A 26,785-nucleotide genomic window follows, 5' to 3' on the forward strand; every position below is an offset into this window, starting at 1 on the left:
GAACAAATATAAAAGTCTTAACCTTCAGGATATAAGCCTGTCCTTTTCTTTATTGTAAATTTCAATATGAATTTTGACTTGGGGGGCGCTTGGGTGGTTCAGTCGATTGTGTCTGCCTTGAGCTCAGGTCATGATCTCTGATCCTGGGATCAGGCCCTGCATTGGGCTTCCTGCTCAGCGGGGAGTCTGCTGCTCTCTCTCTCTCTCTCTCTCTCTCTCTCCCTCCCTCTGCCCGTCCCCACCTCCCATTCTCTCTCTCTCTTTCTCTCAAATAAAATCTTTGAAAGAATGAATCTTGACTTGGACTTCTGAGTCTGTTTGCATTTTAGATTGTGGTGGATAAAAGGTCTTTAACTTGGTCCCGGAATGATCACATTTAATGTTCTTTCTCACAGGCCAGCCCTCCAGATCTCTATATTGAAAGATTTAATATAGCTCTTGGACAGTATATGGGAGCATTGCAGAGCATTGTGCCTCTTTTCATATATATGGTAAGTTAGAGCTGTTTTCCCTTTCCAAATATCTGTTTATTGGTCTAAGTACAGATAGATGCAGTTAAGCATGTTCTCTTTACCTTTTGCTATGTATTATGTTAGAAAGGGAAATTTATTTTAGTAATGTTTGATTGTGTTGACATAGAATTGTTTACCCTTTTACTGCTTAAAAATTCCATAAGTAGCACTGCTGAATAGACAATTAGGCATTAATAATCAGTACTCAGCATTTATTTTATTTCTGCTATATAGAAGATACTGTGCTTGGAAAATAAAGACCTATAAGAAAGGTTTCCTGAGAAAGTGGGGAGTTAAGACATCTATCCAAAAACATGTATATGATAAATGCCAAGTAAGTCATTCCATAAAAAAAGTAGAATAATAAAATTTTCTTCCATTATGGTGATGTGATCCCTTTCATTTGGAGAATTATGCCACGAGTATAATTTGTAGTCTATAGACTTCGTTGATTAGCCCCTTCTCTCTCCTAAATATATAAAATTATAGAATCTTAATGTTGGTGTTCCTGTTGAAGGCAGGGGCCCTTAGCAACCATTATCCCAATTCCTCATTGTTTGTTAGAGTAGAGAACGGGATGTTTGGGTTGATCTTACATTCTGTAGCATAAAGATTGCTGTATGTGGAATACTAATCTTCAAAATGATTTATTCTCCATAAAATATACTTTACTGAAGAAACAAAACAGAACGTTGAGAGAAATCAGTATTATCAGCAGAGGACTGTTACTTAATTTGAGGGAAGATGTTTACAGTAGAAAAATAAGCAGTTTAAGGTAATGACATGTATATACATTTAGAGAGAAATCTTCCCCAGATACATTAGGTGAAAAAGCAAAAAGCAAAGCAGTATGTGATATTTCATCACAGCCAGTGTTTTTTCCTTTATTGGGGGAAAAAAGCCTATCTATCTATCTATCTATCTATCTATCTATCTATCTATCTATCATCTATCCATATATATGCAAGGAGCATTTTAGAAAGAACTTAAAAAAGTTTTCCCAGTTGAATGGGGCCTTTGGGAATGCGGCAGAGGGTCTGCTGTGGGAGACTAGTTTTATTTTGTTACCATGTGCATGTTATTTTTTATAATTTTCATAATCTGCTGTTTAAGAATTAAGAAAATCAGTGAGCAACTTGTTAACATTCCTGTTTTTATTTTCCACACCTATACACTGAGTTAACATTTAAACATGAACAAATTCAGTCTTGTTTGACCTGCCAGTCATTCTAATCATGATGCTTTTGGCTACAAAAACCAGAACACCTGATTCAAAGTGATTTAAGTAAATAAGGAAAAGTATTAATCTCTTGTAATAAAACAAGCAAATAAGGCAGTCTCTAGGGTTGGTTGAATCCCATGGTTCAGTAGTGTTACCAGGGACTCAGGTTTTTTTCTTGTCTCCTTGATGTACACAGCATCTGTTTCATCTTGTTCTCATGGTCATAAGATGAGTTATGACTTTGCACTGAAGCCTAGGCTTCTCTCAATCTGATTGCTGTATGTAGGGTCACGTATCTGTCTTTGAACCAGAGACCATTCCCAAGAATGGCATAAGCTGAATAACTTAGCTATCAGTGAAGTGGATTATATGTTGGGGAGTCAGCCAGTGCATGTCCACTGCCTGCTCTCAGCCTAGATCATTAATAAATGGGGTACCTTTTATTAGTGTTTCCTGTTGTTGCCTTTTGATGGTGATACAGTATTCTTAAAGGGCGTAATATGTGCCTGTTACACAGTGTGGTCCATTTGTCTCTACATTTCTGTTTAGTTAATGTTGAATGTCTTCCTGTGTTCTTTTGGAGGTGTATGGTTCATGACACTTTATCTTTATGTGCTTTAAGCCCATGCCAGAAAGACAAATAACTAATAGTAGCTGGGCTTTTGGTGTTTGATGTTGGGTTTTTATGTTTTAATTGATACCTTTATTAATTGTTTCCTAAAATAATTGAGTTTTTGGTGCTTCAGCTCATTAGACAAATCATTTCCCCCTAATTGAGGCACTAAAAACAATTTTCTTTTTCAGAATAAGTTTTACATCGAAACCAAGCTTAACAGAGACCTAAAAGATGACCTTATAAAGCTGTTTACGGAACATGTTGCAGAAAAGCACATTTACAGCCTAATGCGTAAGTAATTCAACTTACAGGGATGAGAACACTAGCAATGAGCTTTTGATTTTTGATCAGAGAGCATTGGCTTATACAGCCAGTGTTGACATCCGAATCATATAGCGAGAAGTGTTTGTTACAAGTCCGGTTCTATAGAGAGAGACCTGGAGGAATTGAAAATGTGACTTGAAGTCCCCAAGAGATCTGGGAGCAGCTTAGCCAGGTCATTGGACCAGTGCCTTTGTATCTGGCCTGATACTTACCTTTTTTCCTCCCTGACAATGGGGGAAATATTAGTAAGGGGTTCACCCTAACTTCGTTACTGGTAATTCTAGAAGGAGCACAGTGTTGTATCTTTGGATTGGTAGCACAGAATTCTCTCTGAGTTTTACTCTTTGGTGTAAAATCCCTTCTCTAGTCTAGTCTAGTCATTTATTAACTAGAATTTATGCAATCTTCTCAGTTTTTTCTTCTATGAATTGGGATTTATAAAAGGTTTAACTTGGTAATGTAGATTAGTAAGTAAGCAAATCAAAGCGCCAAGTTCAGTTAGTTTTTCTCTCCCCCTATTCTTGGGCCCCCTGCCCCCTCACAGTAGGTGGCGTCTTATCCTACCTTTCCTAAAAGAGTATACCTCTCTAAGTGGGGTTTAGGAGGTCCCTACAACCTGATGTCTCAGCATCTTTTAAAAGTTCATATTTCATGTGGTATATCATTGAAGTCAATTTTTAGAATTTGGCACATACTTGGATTTATAGTATGTATTTTTTGCTTTTCTAACTGTCATAATTAGTTTTTCTACCACAGTGAACTTTTACCAGTATTTACAGAAGAATTGTTCTAAGCTTGACCATAAACTTTTTTGAGTTTAAATTAAGAGAATTAAGAGAATGAATTGTTAAACAATGGGCCAGTTTATTTTAGAAAGGCCAGATTTTCAAATAATATGGTAGATTAAGGTAATATTGGTTTCATTTTTATGTTCCCAACAGATTTTATTTATTTTTATTTTTATTTTTATTTTTTTTAAAAGATTTTATTTATTCATTTGACAGAGAGACAGCCAGCGAGAGAGGGAACACAAGCAGGGGGAGTGGGAGAGGAAGAAGCAGGCTCCCAGGGGAGCAGGGAGCCCGATGTGGGGCTCGATCCCAGAACGCCGGGATCACGCCCTGAGCCAAAGGCAGACGCTTAACAACTGCGCCACCCAGGCGCCCCCCCCCCAACAGATTTTAGAATCAGAATAGAGACCAAAATCTTGGGAGCACGACCTTTTTTTTTTTTTTTTTAAAGCTGGATAGAGGTTTATAAACGTCTTTAAACATAGTCTCATAAGACATTCCAGCCCTTATAACCACTTCAGAGACATTGTTTTTGCTTTCATTGTAAAATAGAACACAACATTTTGAAGTCTTTCCTGTTAAAATTCTTTAGAGAAACGCTACCATTTTGTAGAAAAGCTTATTTACTCTGTGAATATGTTTTTATACTTGTCATTAATTTGGAAATCAATTTTATTGGGCATATGCAAAGAGAATATTCAAAGAAAATACAGTCATCCAGATCTGGTGAGAGAAATCTCTCTTCTGATCTGTTTGAGCTTTCCATAGATTCATGGTATTTTACAAGATCATACCCTGGGAAGTGTCTCCACATAAAGGCCTCTCCACATAAAGACATGAAGTCAGGAAAAAAATGAGTCTTTTTCTGTTAAACCTTCAAGTAATTTGTACTTTATTTTTCAAAAAAAGTAATAATCTTCCTCTCGTTTATTATATAGCTTGATTTTCATTCAAACTATACACCTTGCTTTTCCAAATAAACTAAAGTTCCTTAAGCTTTTTTTTTTTTTTTTTTTAATTAAAGTAAGCTCCACTCCCAGTGTGGAGCCCGACACAGGGCTTGAACTCATGACCCCAAGATCAAGACCAGAGCTGAGATCAAGAGTTGGACACTTAACCAGCTGAGCGACCCAAGCACCCCAAAGCTTTTGTAAATTGAATAAAACGAGCTTATCACATATTGAGCAATTAGCAGGCATTGTGCTTAGAGTAAGGGATTCAGACTAAGTGAGCACCTAATGGTTTGGGCTCTGTAACAACAAGGGACACTGTAAGTGTTTATTAATGCGGTGTGGATGGTCATCAAAAAGATTTTTAAAAAATACACTCACTGCTTACTATGTGGTGGGACCTGTTCTAGATACTTTACAAATACTAACATTTATTTCTCATAACCCTAAGATGTAGTAGTCATTACTTCCACATTACAGATGGGGAAATTGAGGCATAGAAAGGTTAATATTAATTAAATTGGAAAAACGGAGCTATGAAGAATTGATTTCTCGGCTCTAGTTGTACATTTTCCTGTACTTCCCCCTCACTTCAGCAAAACAAATAACTACACTCAAAGTCTATATTCTAAATTCTAATCATTTAATTTCCTTCTGTGGCTTTAGATACATTTGAAAATGCTAGTGTTTCGGGGCGCCTGGGTGGCGCAGTCGTTAAGTGTCTGCCTTCGGCTCAGGGTGTGATCCCGGCGTTCTGGGATCAAGCCCCACATCAGGCTCCTCCGCTAGGAGCCTGCTTCTTCCTCTCCCACTCCCCCTGCTTGTGTTCCCTCTCTCGCTGGCTGTCAAATAAATAAATAAATAAAATCTTTAAAAAAAATAAAAAAAGAAAATGATAGTGTTTCATTTATTATTACGGTTATTATGCCACCCCAAAACATAGTCTTTTTATAAAGTCTTCTATTTTGCTCACAAACCTGCAGTTTGGGCAGGGCTTGGTGAGGCACTTTATCTCAGCTGCACTCAGCATTGGCTGATGTGATTCTCCCAGGGCTGGGGGACTTTCAAGATGGCTCACTCGTATGCCTGGCAAGTTGTGGTGGCTGTAGTTTCCTCTCTTGTGTTTCCACTAAGAGTGAGTGTCCCAAGATAAAGGAAATGAAAACTGCCAGTTTCTTAAGTCCTGGGCCTGGAAATTGGCACAGTGTCACTTCTGCTTTGTTTTGTTGGGCAGGCAGTTACAGAGCCGAGATTCCAGGCAAGTGGGTGTGGACACACCTCTCCATGGGAGGCCTGTTGAAAGAATTTAGGGGCCCTGTTTCACAGCAGAGTCCGATGAACACCCCCTCTGCTAACTAATAACTGGTACTCAAATGCCCTGTTTCAACGATTGTTTCATGAATGAAGACAGTGACTTCTCACTGTAAAGAAAGGTCATTTTCTACCATCTCTCCATACGTATGTGCTTATAAAATAAGATGGCTTCCACTTTTGGCTGGTAGTAGAATTGTTTACCTTTGAATTAAATTTTTACTTTGCATTAAACTTTGAAAACAGAAATACTAGGATCTGCCTTAGCCAGGGTTATCTGTAGAATTTTTATATTGATGATTCTGAGCAAATATGACAAAACGGGCCGGTTAATGGTAGAAGTTTATTGAGAAAATGTACTATGCTGAGTTGCAGTAGAAGATTTATAGTTCACTTTGACAGAGGGCTTTAAAAATTTATATGATTATCAGTTATTCTTAGGTTTTGTCTTTTAGTTCAGGCCCTTGTAGTTTAAGAATATTTTTAATTTTAGTTTTGATTTTAAGAATTACTTTTCAAATTAAAAAAGGAGAGAAGCCGTTAGGTAAGGCCATAGCTCTGAGGAGTAACTGAAAGAGTAGAGGAGCTGGGCTCCGGCTGCAGTCCAGCTGCTAAGCTGTGTGACTTTCAGGACAGCACTGAAGTTCTCTCTAGACTTCAGTGTCATAAACTGTAATGAAAGAGGTTAGTCCTAGAAGTTCAGGAAGGCCCTAGTCTAGTTTTAAAACTGTTAAATTAAAATCAACAATCAGTGGACTTGTTGGAGGATTCTTGTTTTGTTTTTTAATTCCATAATTTTGGGGAGAAAACTGTTAACTAAGGGTAAAACTTCATTAGGACCTGTTACATATAAGATCTGCATTTCAGTGGTGGCATGGTGAACTAGAAAGAATGCAGAATTTAGAGTGAAACACAGGTTCTCAGACCTCTCTGCCACTTGCTAGCTCTATGACTTCCGATGAATTACCCAGAGTTTTTAATTTTGTTTTGTTTTTAGCCTCAGTTTCCTTATCTGTTAAAAAAAAATAAAAGTTGATGGTAATTAAGCTTGGGAGAAAGTATAAATCCTAAATAAAGTTTAAAAGAATTAAACCTGTAAAGTACCTAGCACCTGTTAAGTACTCAAGAAATATTTTCTTCCCGGTCTCAACCTGCTCCCCAGCCCAAGATTTCCTTCTTTTTCCTTAAAAGAGGAGACTAACTAGAAAAATCTCTTAAGCACCATTCTCCTAAAAAGAATTTAGGTGGAGAGGATTTTAGTGAACGGTTACACCTTCTCAAATCTGTAGTCGTTTGTTATTGAATGTAACTCTTTTCATTAATTCATCCCAAATTTTTATATATTTTATGTATAATTTAATCTGTGAATGTATCATATCTTCATTTACAAATGTATATATTTGACTACATTATTAATGTGTGATCGAACGTGAAGAGTTAGTGGGAACAAGACTTATGAAGGCCAAAACAATTGTCAAAAAGTAGGAAAATGAATGAATAGAAATAGAGCCTGCATGTGGGGCACATGTTGAAAAATTAGAGATAACCTTGCGTTAAAGAGACGCCCAGAACCTAAAATTTAGAATTGTCATTTTTAAACATTACATCCTAAAACATGATTTTCTGCAGTGCTTAACATTTGTCATCCTTAAAGTTTATCTGTGCCGTTCAGAGTTACACTGTGCATTGCCGATAGAATCAGAAGGATACACTTGAATGGTGTACCTCTGGCCTTTATCATATAAATTCAAATGTAACTCACATTTTATGTTTGAAAAGTATCAGATCGTTGCTGGTCAAGTGAGGAGGCGCTTTCAATTTTGAAAAGGCATAGGCTGTACAGCTTTACAAGCCTGGCTTAGAATAAAATTATGCCAAGTCTTGTGGGTTTGGGGGGTAGTAAATTGCAGGTGGTCTTTGAGAGAGAAATTAAAAGTTAACTGTTTGGAATCATTGGTATCTGTTGTATCCACTAAAGTGATGGAGTACATTCGTATCTGTTAATGACGTTATCTAGAGGAATTATTCCTATGTATTTAAAAATGTTCTAATAAAATTTTCGTTGGAGAAGGTAACCTCAAAGAAAGCTGACTTGGCACAGTCAGTCGGGGACGTGTGGTTGTGAGAGTCAGGAAAGTGAGGATGAGCCAGGCAGTCTCTTGCCTGTATGTTTAGTAAGGAAAACGTACGTGCAGCTGCAGCGTGTGGGAATGTGAGTTTCTGACTCCGCTCGCAGTTACTAAAATTACCAATAATGTGTCTTTCAGAAAAATCCCAAGAGCCTCAAATGTGATTTGGGGAAAGAGGAATGGTTGGGGGAGTTAGAGAACATTTTATTTTCCAAATGTAAATCTTCTGACTCATGAACTTAATGGGAAGCACTTTCAGCTCACTCGCTAAGTACCGTGAATACTACTGCTTTTGGAAAGCTTATTTTCAGAACCTCCGTGAATTGAATCACCTCCATTAGTGTTTTAACAGACCTGCACGTATTTACTTGTTAGATTGAGCTCTACTGCATTGGGTTTTTTAAAAAAAATCTTTAGTGTATAGACTTGGTTTGTCCTCTGGGGCTGTTCTTTTCTTGCACTTGTTTGCCCTCTAGTCTTTGGGAGAAATAATAATAGAGAAACCTTGACAATCAGTGTGTTCTATCATTTTTATAACCCATTTTCTCCTCTTCTCTCAGCTTTACTTTTAGAAGCCCAGTCAACACCATTTCAGGTCACACCTTCAACTATGGCAAATATTGTGAAAGGCCTGTACACTCTCAGACCAGGTAAACAGCCACCATTTCTTTTGTGGTTGGACTTGTTTATTTGTTTGTTTATGACACCTCTAGCCTTATCCAAGAGATCAGAGTTTGTCTGTTTTTTGAGGCCTAATGGTATTTGGATTTGTTATAGCAAAAAAAAAAAAACCAAACAATTGAGTAGATACTACACTCATCATTGTGAAATGTCAACTCACATTTGGAATTCTTTCTGTACTGGTGAAAACCAACTAGTTTAGGAAATGCAAGAAATAATTTGTAGCAGACGTTTTGGATAAAATTGAATCTCATGTCTAGTATTAATCTGTCTTTTTTTGTTGTGGAGTTTCTCCTTCACCTGTACCCCACACTGCAGATACGCATAGACATACACATCCACAACGCCCATCTTCCTAGGCCTATTTTGTAACTTGCAGGGAATCTAGACGTGTTGGTAAAATTACAGTCATTTCATAAGTATATTGTGAGGAGAGAGATACTCAGAAAAGCAGAAACAAAAATCAAAGATCACTATATTCAAAGGCATAGTTTGTAAATTATCTTAATGTATCTCTCTTAGAATAAAAAAGCCACTGTGCATTTAAAGGAATTCCCAATATGTTCTTGTATATATCTTCCTGTGTGTAAGCCAGAACCTCAAACTTGCCATTCAGTTGTCTAGCAAATTTTTTAAAAGTCCGTAGTAGAGAGATTGCAGAAGTTCTCAGGGTAGAACATTGTGCAACTGTCTAGAAACATAAGGGATGCTTTTTGGACAGTACTTTATTTGTGGAATTCTTTTGTCATTTAAGGGTAAATGAAATAAAACATTGCATAAAGAGCTTAGCATAGTACCTGATAATAAGCATGGCTGACATTAGCTGTTTGTATTACTGTCCAGTTAGGTCTAGCAGTTATTTTAATTAATTGAGGGCTTGATTGTTTGCTTAAAGATACATCAGGATTTAGCTTGCTGAAATGGAAGCCAATTAAAAACTGTGGTATTGTGGGTGGACTGTGATGTCATAATACCTTCTTTCCCAGGCTACTTTAAGCAGTTAGGGTCTTCTAGAATATCCAGATGTCATATTAACTTAAATTTGCATCAGGTCTTATTCTATTCTTTATAACTTCATAAATAAGTTATTCTTAGTAATTACTTCTATAAAGTAGCAAAAAAACTTTATTGCATATGTCCAATAAACTGATGTTTCTAGTTTTTCAGTTTTGTATTCATTTTACTAAATGTGATAAAAATGGCTCATGAATTTTTCTTCTAGTGCGAGGTTATGAATGATTTTTTTCTTTTATTTTGGAAGGCATCCAGGTGCGGTCTAATACATTTCTAAATTCTGTCTCCCAAGTAGGCAGCTTTATCAGCTCTGGCTTTTATCATAAATAACAAAATTGCAGAATAAAACTATCACTAAGGGTAGAAAAACTCATGGATACATGTTTATCCAAATGCTGTTTTATCCAGGTTTGAGCTCTTGTAATAGGATTCATATGACTTGTGAGGAGAATTCTGTATTTGAGAGTTGTCCTTTTGAAAAGGAGAATTTTATCAGAGACTAACCTTTTGCTGCCCTAGGCATTTTCTGAGATACTATTAAACATATTTTGACATTTACATGTCTTGCCAGTACCCATTGTGTTCCTGGTTTGTTTTAAAGAAGTTTTATTCACCTGACAGATTAAGGTTAAAATATTTTAAAAGTTGAATTTTAAGTGTAAAAGTTACGTTCATTGCACTGGTTCTCAAGTGGTGATCTTTGTATGACGAACACATCCGAATCACCCGAGGAAGTTTTTTAAACTAAATTCCTGGGCCCTAATGCTTAGAGGTTCTGTGACTATTAGAATTTTTGGTCTTTCCATCTGATCTTTAGAAGCTTAATTTAGGCACAGTGCCAGCTGTCCTGCCCTGCCCTTCTTCATTTAATACACATATTTTTCTTTGATTTCTTCATCTTTATTTTAATGATTAAAATGGCAGATCAGTTTGACTCCTGCCACCTCTCACTGATGGATCCAGTGGTTCTCCAGGGCACCGTACCGAGACTCTAAAGATATATTTGAGTTGAGCTGAAAGGAGGGACCCTGTTGAGAACATTGTGTCATGAGTTTATACAAGAGATGAGTGGATTGGCTCTGGTGTTGTTTTTGTGCTACTTGTTTTTTGTTGTTGTTTTGTTTTGGTCACATCTAACTTAACTATTCTCCTATTGGACATTTTTTACTTACCATCAACCCAGCATTACACAGCATCAAACATGCTTGTTTGTTTTTAAATTTAAAATTACCTACTCAGATTACAATTTTTAAAGTGAGCTCACTGGATTAAATACAGGTTGACATTTTATGATTTTGGATCTCTACAGCCGAGATGTTTTCCAAAGGGAAAATTTGAAAGGGCAGGATTGAAAGAATCTAAAAGGGGTAGCAGTGCTAAATTAGGACAAGGAAGGGGGAGTGCTAGTTTTAGCATGCCCTTGATACAGGTGGATGTTATTTATATTTAGTGTTCACAGAATAAGCGGAAGAGAGTGTTTGTTTATCAGCAAAGTGTAAAAATACCTGCTTTCTTTGTACCATAAATTCTTTTTAGAAAGGACATTTAACCTGTTTGTATATTCCTTATTAGAATGGGATTGCACTAATTTTTCCCCACTTTAAGTTTGGTTTAATACATATATTCTTTCTGTGAACAAAAGAAAACTTTCCCTTTTTCATTTAATTTGTCTTTATGATTTCCTTAATGAATCTTTTCCTTCCCTCACAGAGTGGGTTCAGATGGCTCCAACTCTGTTTTCTAAATTTATTCCAAACATTCTTCCTCCGGCGGTGGAATCTGAACTTTCTGAATATGCTGCTGAAGATCAGAAACTTCAAAGAGAACTCATACAGAATGGTTTTACGAGGCAAGGTTTTTTTTTTGTTTTTTCCTTTTTGACAAAATATGTCCATTTCCTTCGGCCAGTTTGGCTTGGCAAGGGAGGGAGGCCGGGGTTCTTAGAATGGGAAACAGCCATCGAGCAGTTAAGGTGATGCTGCTGGGGCAAGGGGTTAGCTGCCTGTATTTGGTTTTACTGAAGCTGCCTTTCACCAAACATGGATTTGGAAGAAAGGCGCTCTCGTTTTGGGGGGGCACGGACGGTGGGAGGCCTATAAGCGCTCTTCCAGTTGTGACCCTCTGCATTGTTCTCACCATCGGTGAGATGTTATGATGAGTTATGATGTACTTTTATGACTGAACTAGCAAACTAGTTTATGACTAAACCAGTAAAGCGGCTTTTCGATTCTGGTTTTCGTATTTTTACTTTTGCCCTAAATTCGACTTGTTTCTTCTTAAAAAGTAGGATATCTCTTTATATACTGTCCAGAAAATTTGCCTTGCTTGGTTTTGATATATACCTGTGGCTGATTTTTCTAAAATTTGCAATTCAGGATCCTAGCTATATCCCAGAAAATCTTCCAAAGTGCATATTTTCAACCGAAATAGATTATACTATAGGAAAATACCTGGTTGCATCATCAAGTCATTGAAGGGTGCAGTAATGCCTTATGTTTTCATGATCCTTACTTTGTACTTAGCACTTTTACGTATCTTCTCTTATTTGAATTCCTGACATTACAGGAAGAAAGTTACAGAAAGTTAAGACACCTGGGTTTCTCCCTGAGTTATAGCTGTGATCATAAATAGTAGGTTGAATATTGACTCGCTTACCTGACTAGGGCTAGGGATGGACATTCTCTTTTATAGGTTCTGAGGCCAAGCTGAATCTCAGAACACCAGTCTTGACCGAGGTCAAGATTTTACTGTCTCTGTCTCAGCACAGGTTAGGAAAGAAAGTAGAAAATCTGTTCTTTGCAGCCTCATGCATTGGTATTTATTCCCCTTTTGTCCGGGTGCCATCTGTATCCCTGTGGAAGTGGGGGCACTGAGTAATCCACTGGTCATTTGCCCACTCACTGGCAGCTCGCACAGGAAAAGCCGATGGAAGCTGTGTAGGTAGGTCTGGTAAACCTGACTTTCTTGGGTCAGGTTAAGGGAAGGCAAGGCCATAGAAAATGCTGGAATGTAGGCAGCTGATTTTTCTCCCTGAAGTCCAGTGGTCAGGTGTTTTCTGACATTAATTACAGTATTTCTAATAGCGGTATTATTTTCATGTACAGAATGAGCCCATTTAATGCCATAGTAATTTTACATAGTCATTTTTGAAGAGCTATTATATTCATGTGGTTCAAAAGTCAAGATGATATAAAAGTACACATTGAGAAGTTTTGCTTCTACTTGTCTCCTCATCTATTCCTACCCCTTTAGGTGACCATTTTATTCCTTACGATTCCTTTCAGTGCTTCTTTTAATATACAGATACAAGCAAACACAATATATGTTCTTTTACTCCTTCCTTACCCATTCTGTTGTGTGGATAGAACTTATTTAACCAGTTCCCTGTGGATGGCAACTGCAATTATTTCCAGTCTTGCTGTGCAGAGAGTGCTGTGATGAATACCCTTGTACATGCATAATTGTGTACCTCTTGCAGGTATAGCTGGAGAGTAAATTCCCCCAAGTGGTATTTCTCCGTCCAGAGTAAATGCAGTTGTAGCTTTGATTAATATTGCCTAATTGCCCTTCACGGGGGATTGTGCCATTTTGTATATCCACCCCACACAGTTTGAAAAGTTCCTCTTCATGGCCTTGCTGGTAGAGTACATTGTTGGGCTTTTGGATTTTCACTGGTCTGGCAGGTGAAAAATAATTACTCGGAGTTGTTTTAATTTGCATTTGTCTAACTAAGAGTAAGGCTGAGAATACTATTAGGTTTGTATTTCTTCTCCTGTAAAAGGCCTGTTTATGCCCTTTGCTCACTTTTGTATTTGTTAGCCCTTTTTCCTTGAATTCTAGGAGCTGTTTTATGTTGAAGAGATTGATTCTCTGCCCAAGATAAGTCAGTTAATTTTTGCAGTTGGTTTTTGACTTTGCTTATGGTGGTTTTTTGTTTTATTTTAAGTCATGCAGAAGTTTTATCAGGTTTTTTCTTTATGGCTTATGGGTTTTGAATTACAGTTAAAAGTTTTTTCTTGGGGCGCCTGGGTGGCACAGTGGTTAAGGCGTCTGCCTTCGGCTCAGGGCGTGATCCCGGCGTTGCGGGATTGAGCCCCACATCAGGCTCCTCCGCTGTGGGCCTGTTTCTTCCTCTCCCACTCCCCCTGCTTGTGTTCCCTCTCTCACTGGCTGTCTCTATCTCTGTCAAATAAATAAATAAAATGTTTAAAAAAAAAAAAGTTTTTTCTTAAAATTTTTTAAGTAAATGCAAAATAATCTGAGTCTACCTTTTATGGTTTTCTCTAGGCTAACCATAATATTGAAGTCTTTTATGCTTTTGTTCATGTTTTATTTGAATGTTTGCTTTTAATTTTAGAGGTGAGTTTATTGATGCCCTTAAAAAATAAACAGGCTTCTGAAAACTTTTATTTCTATGAAGCAATGTATGAAGATAGTGCTTGTGGATTTCTCTGAACACCTTGAACTTCCCTTCCACAACAGTGTGTGGAACTATGTAAACACAACCAGAGATATTTTCCTAACCCTAATTTTGGAAATGAAAGAAGAGAACAGGGTGCAGGGCTGCATAGTGTATAGGAGCTCTTAAAATTTGCTTGGGAAGAGTGAGTAACTGACTCCATAAATAGTCTCGTGGAATATTGCCTTTGTACGTGGAGGACTAACATGGTACCCTTCTGCCAAGTCCAAGTTGGTCATATTCAGGGAAGTACCTTGGATTTTGTGTAAATTTGAATTTTTGTTTCTCTCAGAACTTTTTCATACAACTTCTGCCTGAAATTTAAACGTTAGTATTCCAAGAGGTGATACGATTAAACTGTTCTGTTGTACAAACCAAATTAGGCCATTTCTAGAATTAACAACATATTATATATTAATATGAGAATTAAAGTCTGCCTCACAAATTATTCTGGTGGGTACTTTGCACATTGTAGATCCTGCCCAACCTGACAGTCTTGGACTTCCTCCAGTCTGCTGCGGAGCTGGCCCAGACCCGTCGGAAGGGATGTGCACCCGTCATATACTTAGCAGCTGAGAGAAAGTCTGCCTGTGCTTCCAGCTCTTGTGTGTGGGCCTTCCACATTCTGCCCTGCCAGGCGCCGTGCTGCCTTTGATCATTATTTGACTAGGATTGTTTTGGAAGAAATGATGTCCACTGGTGCAGAAAACCTCGAGAATATAGTCCAGGCTATCTAACAAGAATTCTGTTACTGGCTGTTCTGATTGAGCAGTCATTTTATGGTTTATGCCTAACCAGTCATAGGATTCCTGTTCAGCTTTGCGAACTTTTTCATTTAAGGCTGTGTTCCGTTTACGTGGTATAGTCCTGAAAGGCAGCATCCAGCTTTGACGTAGATGGCTCAGAATGTCTTCAGAGTGTTTTGAAGTGATGTGAGTGTTGTCAGTATATCCTTGGTTGCAGTCAATGGGTGTTTCTCATTTGAGCTGGCGTTTCTGTGCAGCGTCTTTAGATACATGGAAGTAGACTTATTTGTAAGCTAGAATAACATATAAGCTAAGAGCAGCATTTTGTTTTTATCAGTTATCTGTGTAATTGAATTGATTACTGGAGGGTAATTGAGGGCAGGTTGGTGCCTGAGATTACATTATGGAGAGAAGCTTGTTTGGGAACCTAACATGCATGCCCTCAGATGGAACATTTTCTTTCAAACCAGCCTATTGGGCCTCTTCAAAGCTTGTACCAGATAGCTTTTAAAGGCAAGTATTTTGCAGAGTAATTGTTAACTTGGATTCCTGGAACAAAATGGTACCTTGTAGGGGTATTGTTGATCTTTTCGCTGAGAGGGTCGCTCTAGAATTGGCACTTTTTCATTTAGTAATGGGTCTGGTTTTGAGGGCAGCCATAGCTTTCCAGATTTGGGGCATTAGGTGATATGTTTGGCAGTCTCTTGCGTAGGTCACGTCTGCATTCTCTCTCTGTGCTTTCTGTTGTTTTCACATCTATATTTTTCTATTGTTTTTGCACGTTCAGTTTTTATTTAACCTTTCAGGGGTGGGAATGAAGGTTATCTATAGAAGTTGAGGTTCTGGATATAAAATCCTATGTCTTCCTTTTTGATCAGCATTAACTTATTTGTTTCAGAATATTTGGTGAATGTCACTGTGAACGGTACTCATATAAGATAATGTGTAAGTGCAAATAATACTACAAGATACCAACTGGCTTTGTAGGCATAGTGTTAACAGGAGAGGCGTGGCGTTAAAAAGTGGCGTTAGGACACAGGTGTTGAGAGTTCTGTAGGCTGCCTGAGGCTAGTTCATGCTAAATGTTGTGCATCTTTTTCTCTAAATGCCCAGACGAGAGAAGAACCCTTCAGAGGCTATTTGGTATCTTCTCTTCCTGCCGGGTCATTGAGAGCCCTCACCTCGCCCAGCAAGAGGTTTCTGTCCTGGCCGTGAGCACCGCGGGGGAAAGGGAGTGGGCAACTCCTAATCTAGGTCACTCTGAAGCGTGCGGTACTTACTCGGGCTGGCGTCTTCATTGTCTGCAGAGCCCATTTCTGAATCAGTCACTGATTTGTTAGTTCAGCAAATATTTATTTTCTGCTAGGCACTGTTCTAGGTACTAGGTAGACAAGTTCCTGTTTTTATGGAGCTTATTCTCTAATGTTGGGAGATAAATAACAAACATGTAGGCAAATTATTTCAAATAATAAAAAGTGCTGTGAAGAAACTGAGACAGAGCATGGGATAGAGAGTGAGTGAGTGAGCAGGGCATGTGTGGAGAGGGCTGGTCCAGCTAACTGGGAGGGGGAGACATTCCATTGAGGATGTAGGTGATAAGGAAAGGGCCACATGGCTAACTGGTGGCAAGAGTGCTACAGGCAAAGAAGAGGGAGAGTACGAATGTGCTGGCACGTCTCAGGGAAGAAGGAAAGCCAGCATGACCGACATATAGTGAACAGAGGTAGGAGATGAAGGTGGGGAGGTAGGCAAGAGCCATGTCTCACAGGACTGGGAAAATGAATATGAATTGATTTTTAACTGTGATGGAAAGCCACCAAAGGGCTTTAATCAGAGGCATGAAATGATCTTATTCCTCTTTTTACGGATTGCTCTGGCTCTAGTCTGGACTAATAAGACTCTTGCAGATTTCATAGGGGAGAGATGAGAGTGGCATGGGTTGGGAGTGGAGCCATGGAGTTGATGGAAAGTGTTTGGTTTGGATTATGTTTTGCTACAGAGTGCTCTGGAGTGAGAGGAAAAAAGAAATCAAGAATGAGCTAGGATTTCGGTCTGAGTAATTGGGTGGCTAGTAGTGCCATTTATTGAGAAAGACTGAAGAAGGAGTGGGGATGGAGTGGAGACAGATTGCATTCTGGCCATGGTAAACTGGCAATATTTATCAGTCATCCAAGTGGCAGTGGTGATGAGACAGCTGGACCTATAAGTCTGAAGTGTAGGGAAGAGATCAGAGCTGGAGACAGAAATCTGGGAGTCACTGGCATATGGATAGTATTTCAAGTCACGGGACTGGTATGATCGCCATCCTAGACTACGCAGAATATATACACGGAGAAGAAACAGTGGCCAGAGACAGTGTTGGGTGGAGCCGAAAGTATTTCGGGAAAGAGGAGATGAACTGTATAGACGCTACTAAGGGACCGAGCAAGAAAAAGCAAGCCAGTCCGTTGTTATTCCTCATTACCTGAGCATTTTAGTTATTTGTCTGGATTATTGTCTGAGAAACTGGAGAGACAAAACTAGGATTTTACAGGCAGCACAGGACCTAATCAGGACCTCTATTTCCTTATCTGTAAAGTGGAACTAGAACTTCTACAGGTGTTGAAGATGAACTGCTTAATTCATGTGAAGGTTCGTGTTCTTCCACCTGCAGGAAGGGTGTTCGCATACCTTAAGATTCTGAGATTTTTCAAAAGCCTTAAGCAGTGTTTGGTCTTACAGTCGGGCTGCGTGGGGGGAGGGGCGCCTGCGTGGCTAAGTTGGTTGAGCATCTGACTCTTAATCTCAGGGTCGTAAGTTCCAGCCCCATGTTGGGCTCCACACTGGGTGTGAAGTCTGCTTAAAAGGGGGGGCATTTTGGGGGAACATTTTGGATTATCCTCTATTTCATATCTGAAATCTGTCCAAGTATATGCAGGTCACTAGGGATGTTGGTAGCAGAATCCAGGTTTATCTTCAAAGACATTTTTATTTTCTATTTTATTTTTTTTAAAGATTTTATTTATTTATTTGACAGAGACAGCGAGAGAGGGAACACAAGCAAGGGGGAGTGTGAGAGGGAGAAGCAGGCTTCCCGCCGAGCAGGGAGCCCGATGCGGATACTGATGCGGGGCTTGATTCCAGGACCCTGGGATCACGACCTGAGCCGGAGGCAGATGATTAACGGCTGAGCCGCCTGGGTGCCCCTCAAAGACATTTTTAGTTTAAACCTGTTTCTAGAACCCAGTGTAAGCCATTTTTATAGATAACCCTTCCTTCGTTTGATAGCTTTCCATATTTAAAAGGCAGCACCGTTTAGCTAAGAATATTCAGGTTGTAAATGACTGTACTACTGTTTAAGTTTAATGTCTGTTTTAAGATAGGTTAGAATTGAAGTATCTGCTTTACTTGTTATCGGTTCTGTCCCTTCATTCCTCCTGTTTGGTGTATGAAGATGTCCACGTGTTCTGTTGATTACTTCTTCTTTTCTTATCCCCAGAGGTGACCAGTCCCGGAAAAGAGCTGGGGATGAGTTGGCTTATAGTAAGTAATGATGTTCCTTACCATTTCTGCTGGTTTTGTTATGGCAGGCAGCTCCGGGTGGGGACCGTGAGGTGAGTATAATGAAATCCATAGTGTTCTCGACGGTGGCCTCACGAGGCACTCTGTGTGATCAAGGCCAGACTGTTCCGCAAGCTGCGGCAGCTCTGGAGTCTAGTTGGTGGCCGCGGTTTTCAGCAGCTGTCAGGAGCCTCCCAGATTCTGGAGTCTCTCCTAGAATGGGACGGTAGCCCCGCCTCAGTGCCTGATGACGCAGCCCCTCTCGCTTCAGTCAGCTTTTTTTTTTTTTCCTTTCTTTTTTTTGTAGATCTTTTGGGGATTGAGAGAAGGGTGAAAAATACGTATTAAATAAACGGTTTCTTACCATTATCAAATGCCGTCTGCCAGTCATACTTTTTCCCATTGCATGTTTGTTTTCCAGACAGCTCATCAGCATGTGCAAGTTCCAGAGGGTACAGATAGTGAACGTGTTGAATGTACTTTGCTTCCCGAAAGGAGGACACAGGAGCTGCAGAGACTGTATCGGAGCACAGCGGGGGCCTGCAGACACTCAGGAGCTCTGTCACGGAGTTGTTCTTGGAAGAGGGTGTTGGACTTCTTACTTTGGTTTGTAATTTTAAAAAACAAAAAAACTAACAAAAACAAAAAACAGTCAGTTGCTGCTAGACTTGGGGATGATTTTGAAATGGGACAATCTTTTAATGAGTTTATCTACAGATTCCGTGAGGAACAAGCGTCTTGAAAAGTGACCATTGCTAAGGGAAATCCAGCAGCCAACATCAGCAGCTTCCTCCAAAAACATAAGGGCAGAAGAATCTTTTTTTTTTTTTTTTTTTTAAGCACTTGTTTTGTTCATTTGTGGACTTGGCGTTGGCACTTCAGCATCTTGGCTTTACACATCAGGATCTCTTTTGCTTTAAAATCAAGCAGATCATTACAGTACAGTGTTTTTCACCCATTACCAAAACAACCCCCTTTTAAAAGAGTTGGTCTTTGTTTAGCATTAGAAAGTCTTGTTAAAGGAAAATGCCAACTCGGCTTCTGCTGTAACTTTTCCCCTCACCAGTTCACAACTTTTTTCTACTCTGTGCCTTGAGCTTTGTGCACTTTGCAACTCTGTGACCATGGTATTCAACTCACAGATGCTTCCTGAAAAAGTGTATGGTATCACAGACTAACCCACTAAGATGTCAGGTGTGACTTGGTAGCAGGATGCTAAGTAAGTGGGAAAATAGAAGCGTGTTGCTCATTGGTCAGATCCCCCCCTGCCTCACCGTGGCATATTCATGTTAACGTTGGGGACCAACTCTTGTAGAACATATCCATTCCCTCTGTCACTTCACATGATTTCACCAGCTGCTGGAGTATTGGCATGATGCTAGTGTTGGGGTGGGCTGTACTCATAGCACTAAAGCTCCCGTTTTAGTATCGTGGAGAATTTTCCAGTGGTAACAGCTAGTTACTGTGATGCTCTAGGAAGCAGATACGGTTATTAAATCCAAATATAATAATAGGTGTGGGCTTCCGGATCCATTTCATTTTAAATGGGTGAGATAGGTACTTTAAAAAACAAGTCTGCAGTCTGCGTCTTTTTTTAGCATTATATTCAAGTATGATAGTGAAGTAGCACTGCTGGCTCAAGCTTCCTTCCAGCCTGACACAGCTGTGTTCTACACCCACAGTGCTGCTTAGTTTCTTACAGAAGACTCTAAAGCTTATTCTGTTGGTTTCTGGAAGGCAGAGAAAAATAGATGTGGCAGGTGAAAATATTTCTCTTCTCAAATTCTGCTTGACTCTAAATTGAGCATTAGCTTGGCTCTGTTTGGCTATGTCACACTAATATTTACCTCTTCAGAGAATTTGGGGCAAAATAAGATGTATCAGGGATAGTGTCACACTTCTGATTGTCAGGTTTTTCGTAGATTTGCCTCTGCCAATTCAGTTTGTCTTTTTTCGGGAGCAGGCTGGATGGGAGAGTTTGAAGTGTGATGATAGGAGCAAGGAAGTCATCTAATAGAAGTCCTCTATTTGTAAAATTACTGTTCTGAGAAGTAAACGTAAAGATTGTCAGGTTTATTTTTTAAGTACTTTTCAACCAGAGTTGGTGGATTTTGCAGAGGACTTTGAACTGGACTCATTTAACTCTGCGAGTGTCTGAGATTGTGTTGATAAACACTGAATTACTGGAAGACTATATACAGGATCTCACTGTGCCCTGTACAGGTTGATTTGCTCCCCCAGTAACATTGTGGTGTCAAGGAAGAATTCCATTCTATCATGAAGTCCAAATTTTACTGTTTGCCACAGAATGCTTGCTGCAGGCTTGTAAGTAACACCTGCGACTGACGTCTCTCCTGAGTGGTTTTAATAGTACTTCTGAAGGGAATAAAATTGGGATGTTTCTTTAAGTGTGGATGAGTTCTTCATTATCCTAATAATGTGCCCAAATGTTTTTTTCTGGGAGAGTCTTCTTTGGTCAACAATGGAACTTTCTCTATAAAAGCATTGTATTATGATGTGAATTGGCATTAAAATCTTCGGATGCTTTTGCATTATTAAGTTAATGGAGAAATGTTTCATATTGTCTTCTTTTTATTATTATTATTATGTATGTGTTAACAAAAAGTGGGCAAAGATTGCAAAATTTAGTTTAAGTATTTGCACAGCGACTGCAGCTCGCAGTGGGCCAGGGCTTGGTACTGCAAAGCCGCGAATGGAAGGCACTGTAGAAAGAATATCCTCTCCTCCTAGTGCATGTGACTTGGTTGTTACTCATTTTGGTCCCTTGAGGTACATTGCAGGATGAAAAACCTGTTTCTTGATTTTAAGTAGAAATTGACCTTGTTTATTTAATTGGGTTTCTTAACAAAATTCTTAGTTTGCAACATGAGGAGAAATAAGATTTGCCCTCCATTTTGTATTTGACTAAGCACGGTCGGCCAGAAAGTATTTTCTTCTCATGTTTACTTGTATTCTTCTTGCCAGTACAGTATCTAGTTTTTCCACCCTCGTCAAATCCTGGCTTCTGTGGGGCCCAAATCACTGAGGACAGAAAATTGTACATCGATTGTCTCACTCGGCTACACGTAGTCGATTCGGCGAGCCTGACTGGTGTGTACGTGCGGCCTGAAACTAGACTCTCCAGAAGCAAGCCAGCTCAGTCACCTTGGAATAATGACCTGTCAAAGTAAATGGTGATGCTTTTGAGAGACGGTACTTGCTTCAAAAGTTGGTCACCAAGCCTTACGCTTGGGTGACAGTGTCCTCTCCTGGTCTCTGTTGTCACAACTGCCCCCTAACCTGACAGGAGCTACTGCTTTGTTTTCTGTGGGGCAGAAAGCAGAACTTGGTCGAGTGTGCCTCTTATCTAATGGCTCTTAGGTGGCTGCAGAAGAAACACAAACCTGGATGCATGAGTTGTGCATTATTAAATTTTGTAGGAAGGTTTTTTGGGTTTTTTTTCCTGTCCCTTTTACAAATTTGGGGCAGTTCCTCTCCCTTACTTTGGGTGTAGGATGGAAACCGAGTGGGAAGTGAGACGGCAGGAGAATGGGCGCCTGTGGCGTTACTGCTGTGTGTGCGTCTCCGGTGCCCCAGCCCCGTAGGGCTACCGCTCCCCTGGCTATAGACGCCGTGCTTTCTGTCGGGTTGCAAATTTGCACACATGGAGAATTGCTCAGGAAGTTTGCTCATGCATCGCCTTGCAATATTCTGTACTGACCGAACAAGGGACTTGAACGTTTCAGCGGAAAAGGAGAACTTGAGAGTGGTGGTCTGCGCACACGTACTAGCAAAGGTCATGGTGATCTAGCAGTGTGCCCAGTGTGCCCAGTGTGCCGGTTTCTGCAGCATAAAGTGAGCAGGAGCACTTGTATCATAGTATTTAAATAAGCCTGTTTAATCTCCGGAGTAGCCCTTCCAGATTCTGTCTTCTTTTCTTATTGAGACTGGCTATATTTTCTTCTGTGTTTTCTGTTTTATGGCAGTTAATTATTTCCATGATTATTATAGAGGCATTGCCCTTGAGCTAAAATTCAGTTGTTTAATAAGCAGCTATTATTAAAAATAACTGAACATTGTTTTATGAATATACACTAATCTGAGATATTAAAACATTTAAAACGAAGAAGGAAAACAAAAAACCTACATTAGGTATCCAGTCGGTTTGGATGTTTTGAGCTGATTTTTTTTTTTTTTTATGGTGTCTCATTGCGCTTCAGAGTATTATGTTTACTTTACTCCAGGTCTAGGCCTCTTAAGGGGACTTTAAAATATAAGATCAGAATGTGAATCCCTTGATGGACACCTAGAATAGGTTTCTAGGACCTTTTCGGTTGTGGTTGCAGTTTTCAGTAAGATTGCGTAAGATGCAGTTCATGTTTATCAGAAGTTAAAATAGGAGTTCTTGGAGAAGTGGCTTTCTTGTTACTTTCATTACCTTATGGAAATTTGCCCCAGTTTCTGGCCACCAGAATCGATGAAAGGACCCCTGTTCCTTTTCAGGGGTAATGATTCCTGTTTTGTCCCCTTGGTTTTGATGAAGTAAGTCACTGACACTTTCCCTCCTCCCCTGGCCAAGACCCTGTTTTGAACTTCTTTCCAGAGCTGAGTGGCACAAGTACATACACTATTTCTGCTGATGTTGATGGTGTGGCTGTGGGAGAATTAGAGAAAATCCTCATCAGAGGTACATTCTTACAGGACCTCAGTATACATTGTACCCCTGCTGGTCGAAAATTATCTTCATTTCTGGTTGGACTGCATTGTTTAGAAAAATGTTAATGGTTTATAATTCTAGGAAATTTATAGTGTGACTCTGGGGTAAATTTTGTGGTTTGGAAAAAAATAAATATTTTGTATTGATTCTAACATGTCATTTCAACGTGGTGATGATGTACTAAATGCAATGAGACTGTGGATATTCTCTTAGAAGGGTATGTTTTGTTAAACAGATGGCAATTTAATTGCTCTCGTTAGCCCTGTTTGTCAATATTACAACCATGCAATTCAGGAGAAATTATTCAACTGTGAAGTTGTGGGGAGCTATGGCTGGAAACAGGAATGCTTATGAATAAATAGGAGGTCAGATGCAGACAAGAGGCTCTTGCCACCCACCAGCACAGCCAGAGCAAGGATGAGCAATGAAGTCTAGTCCCTGGTGGTGCTTATTTGTTGGAAAGCATGGTGGAGCTTAGAACAGGGTGTTCTGTACACCAACTCTTTTATCAATCCAAGAAAAACAAAATGGTAGATGAAACTCTTATTGATTGGGGATTAAAGCCACTGACTTTGGCTCTGACCTTTAACTCTTGATGGATTTGGATTCACTCGTTCTGTATTAGGGTGTATACCATCACTCGAAAACATTGTGGTTAATGAAATAAATCTTGTACAGATGTCCTTGGCTTGTTATGTTGATACTTGGTTCACTGGAACTTTGTTATAATACAGAACATATGATTTTGCTTACAGTATATTCATAATGCCTCCTAGATAATGACCACATTCAGCACATTGTCTGTTCTGTCAGCTAGTTAATCAGCTAGCAGGGTGAGTGTCCATCTTGACCTTTGTACCAGTGATAAAAAAAACGGGGTGTGTGTGTGTGTGTGTATTTAATTATATACATATAGTTACCTAGTCTGCATACGTATGTGGTACCATACATATGTACATATGTATGTTGTTTTTCTTCGTTAAACACTGGCACATTGTGGACCCTTATAAAAAGCTTCTGACTTGTGATTTTTTGCATTGATGATATCACGCTTTTAAAAAATAACCCTTTGTGGTTTCTTGCTATGAAATTAATATTATCCGCTAGGTTTTTTGAAATCTCACTTTATAATTTTAGTTCTCTCGCTTTCTCTTTTCAAGTGTCTTTCCTACTGTGTTCTCAGAATGCCAGTTGTCATCCTTCTCTTTTTTAAAACCTAAGCTGTGTTGTACTGGTACCTTCTTTTTGATTACCGCACACAGCAGGATTCCATGACTGTCTTTTCTTTTTCTCTGCATTGAAATCAGCTGACAGTTTCCTCCTTCAGCTTTTTCTTTGTTTCAGCCACATAGGGAGTTATTTAAGTGCTCTCCCTTCTCTTAGCAGATTTTTTTTTTTTTTTTTTACTGAGCATAAAACTTTTCTACTAGAGTCAGTTCTTTGTGTGTGTTGATGTGTGTTTAATTTATTTCTTCTATTGGCTTATGTCTTCAAATTTAAAATTCTAAAACATTTTGGATTTCAAAGAACATGGTTTGGTAGAAGGAATATGATACAGGTAATCTGAGAGCAGTCTGTCCTAGCTTAACTGAGTTGTGTGTTCTTGGGTAAGGTTATTTTTCTCAACTTTAGTCTCCCCATATTAAGCCCTTTTTCCTCCCCAGATTACTCATGATAGAGCCTCTGCCTCGGGTAATGGGTTTCACTGGCCAGAAGGAAAGAACAATTCTAAACTTCTTAATTATGCACCTTAAGTGACTAATAATATGCCTCAAAACCTATATTTAAAAAATGGCCACAACTACAAAGAGAAATAGGTTAATCTACCAATGGAGTGGGCATTTTAAACATACCTCCCTGATTAATTAATCATGAAGAAGACAAAATGATGATATGAAGGGCATGAAGATTTAAATAGCACAACTAATAAATTAGACCTGATGGAGATACATAAAATCCCCCCGCACCTTCCAATAAGGAAATAAACATTTTTTTGCAAACCAAATCTAAATTGTATTTAAAGTACAAGGAATGATGACCAAATTGGATTTATCCCAGGAAGCAAATTGGTTAATATTAGAAAATCAATCAGTGTGACTCATCTGTTAACGGACTAAAATATGATCAGATTGTCTGTGAAGATCCAAAGGGTCTACAAGGCAAATTAAAAGACATAAGAGTTTATCAAGGTCACCGAAACAAAATCAATATGCAGATGTCAATTGCATTTCCATGCATCCAGCTACCAGCTGTAATGTCTTAAAAATTTAAATGTAATTAAATAAAATTTATAGTAGGAACAAAACAATATAAAGTATATAAGAATAAATCTTAAGAGCTGTGTAAGCCTTTTAATGAGAAAATGATTTTAAAAATACCCAACACCTTTATTGACCTAAATAAATGGAGAGACTGTGATGGAGAAGATCATCTCGGTCTCACCTCTTTGTCCAAATTGGTTAATAAATTAATGCAATTCCAACAAAAAGTCCCAGTGGTTTTCACTATGGTACTTGACAAGCTGATCCCAAAATGTAAATGGAAGCGCAAAGGGCCAAGATATTTAAAATATTTGTTAAAAAAGAATGAAGTGTGAGGGGAACTGGCATGGCCAGATTTTAAAACTTACCTAAAATGAAGAGAACAGAACCATCACTCAGACATCTAAAGAAGCAGCATCAAAAAACTTGACTATAAAATGTAGTGTTGAAGACTGTGGAATTGGTACAGAGATTACGAGTAGATGAAGAGACAAGGATGGATTGCTCAGAAACTCACCCAGCTAGTACGAGAACTTAATGGTTAAAAGGGCAGTCAGGGCAGACCTTGGGGAGGAGGATGGATTATTTAATAAACGGGGCTTCAGTAATTTTTCACATAGGGACAAAGGTGAATTGGACCTTGCCTTGCACCAGGCACAAAAAGCAATCCCAGGTGGATTAAAGTTTCACACAGGAAAGTAAAACTATAAAACTTCTAGAAGACAATATAGAAGAATATTTCTATGACTGTGGGGAAGGGAAGGATTTTGTAAACAAAGGAGGAGGTGCAAACCATTGAAAGATGAATAATTTGACTACACTGATTGTGCTTTTGTTTACTAAACATTCCACAGTGAAAAAATAAGCCCAAAATGGAATACGATACAGATATTCACAATATATCCAACTTGTTAAAGAGCTATCTACATGCAAATCCGTAACAAAAGGGAGAAATGGGCAAAGATGCAAGCGTTTCACAGAAGAAGGACCAGAAATGACCCATAAACCTGAAAAGATGTATAACTTGATTAGTCATCAGGAAAGAAGCCCATAAATATCATTTTCTGGCCACCAAATTGGCAGCCACTAAAAAATGCGAAAATACCAACAATTGGAGAAATTATGACAGCAGGGTCTTTTTCATCTGCTGCTGTTGGCGTGTAAGACAGTACTACCACTTTGGAAAACAGTATTATGTAGTTAAGCTGACCACAATTACATCTTGCAGGCAACGATTTATGTTCAGAGAAACTCCTGTGTGGGTGTGTACACCCAGGAAACCCACAAGAACGGTCTCAACAGCGTTGTTTATAATAAAAAGAAGGAAGAAAGCCAAATAAATGCCCATCCACAGTATAATGAATAAGTGAAATCTATGTGTGCAACGGAATTCTGGTGAGCAGTGAGTGTAGTGTAGAGCTTTGCACATCATGGGTGAATCTCAGAAACCATGTTGAGTTAACGATTAAAGTCAGAATGATTCATGAGTAGTAAAAAGGAAGATTAACAACA

The 26,785-nt window shown here is 39.0% G+C and overlaps 1 protein-coding gene across 3 annotated transcripts in view; it reads left to right on the forward strand.

Annotated features, from left to right (window-relative positions):
- Window positions 1-23,695, forward strand: part of CACUL1 (CDK2 associated cullin domain 1) — a 67,725-nt gene extending 44,030 nt beyond the window's left edge. Inside the window, exons 4-9 of one of the 3 annotated variants that reach the window (XM_008685056.2) lie at window positions 396-491; window positions 2,539-2,641; window positions 8,416-8,505; window positions 11,261-11,399; window positions 18,234-18,277; window positions 18,717-18,890. In XM_008685056.2, the coding sequence (XP_008683278.2) occupies window positions 396-491; window positions 2,539-2,641; window positions 8,416-8,505; window positions 11,261-11,399; window positions 18,234-18,277; window positions 18,717-18,757 (513 nt within the window). In that variant the 3' untranslated portion in view covers window positions 18,758-18,890. Of the gene's footprint in view, window positions 1-395; window positions 492-2,538; window positions 2,642-8,415; window positions 8,754-11,260; window positions 11,400-18,233; window positions 18,278-18,716 lie in introns of those variants that run through there. The other 2 variants (XM_040623939.1, XM_040623940.1) reach the window with 2 other exon arrangements.
- Window positions 23,696-26,785: the final 3,090 nt, after the last annotated feature.

Source organism: Ursus maritimus, unplaced genomic scaffold (genome assembly GCF_017311325.1).
Source record: "Ursus maritimus isolate PB19 unplaced genomic scaffold, ASM1731132v1 scaffold_7, whole genome shotgun sequence".
Taxonomy (NCBI): Eukaryota; Metazoa; Chordata; class Mammalia; order Carnivora; family Ursidae; genus Ursus; species Ursus maritimus.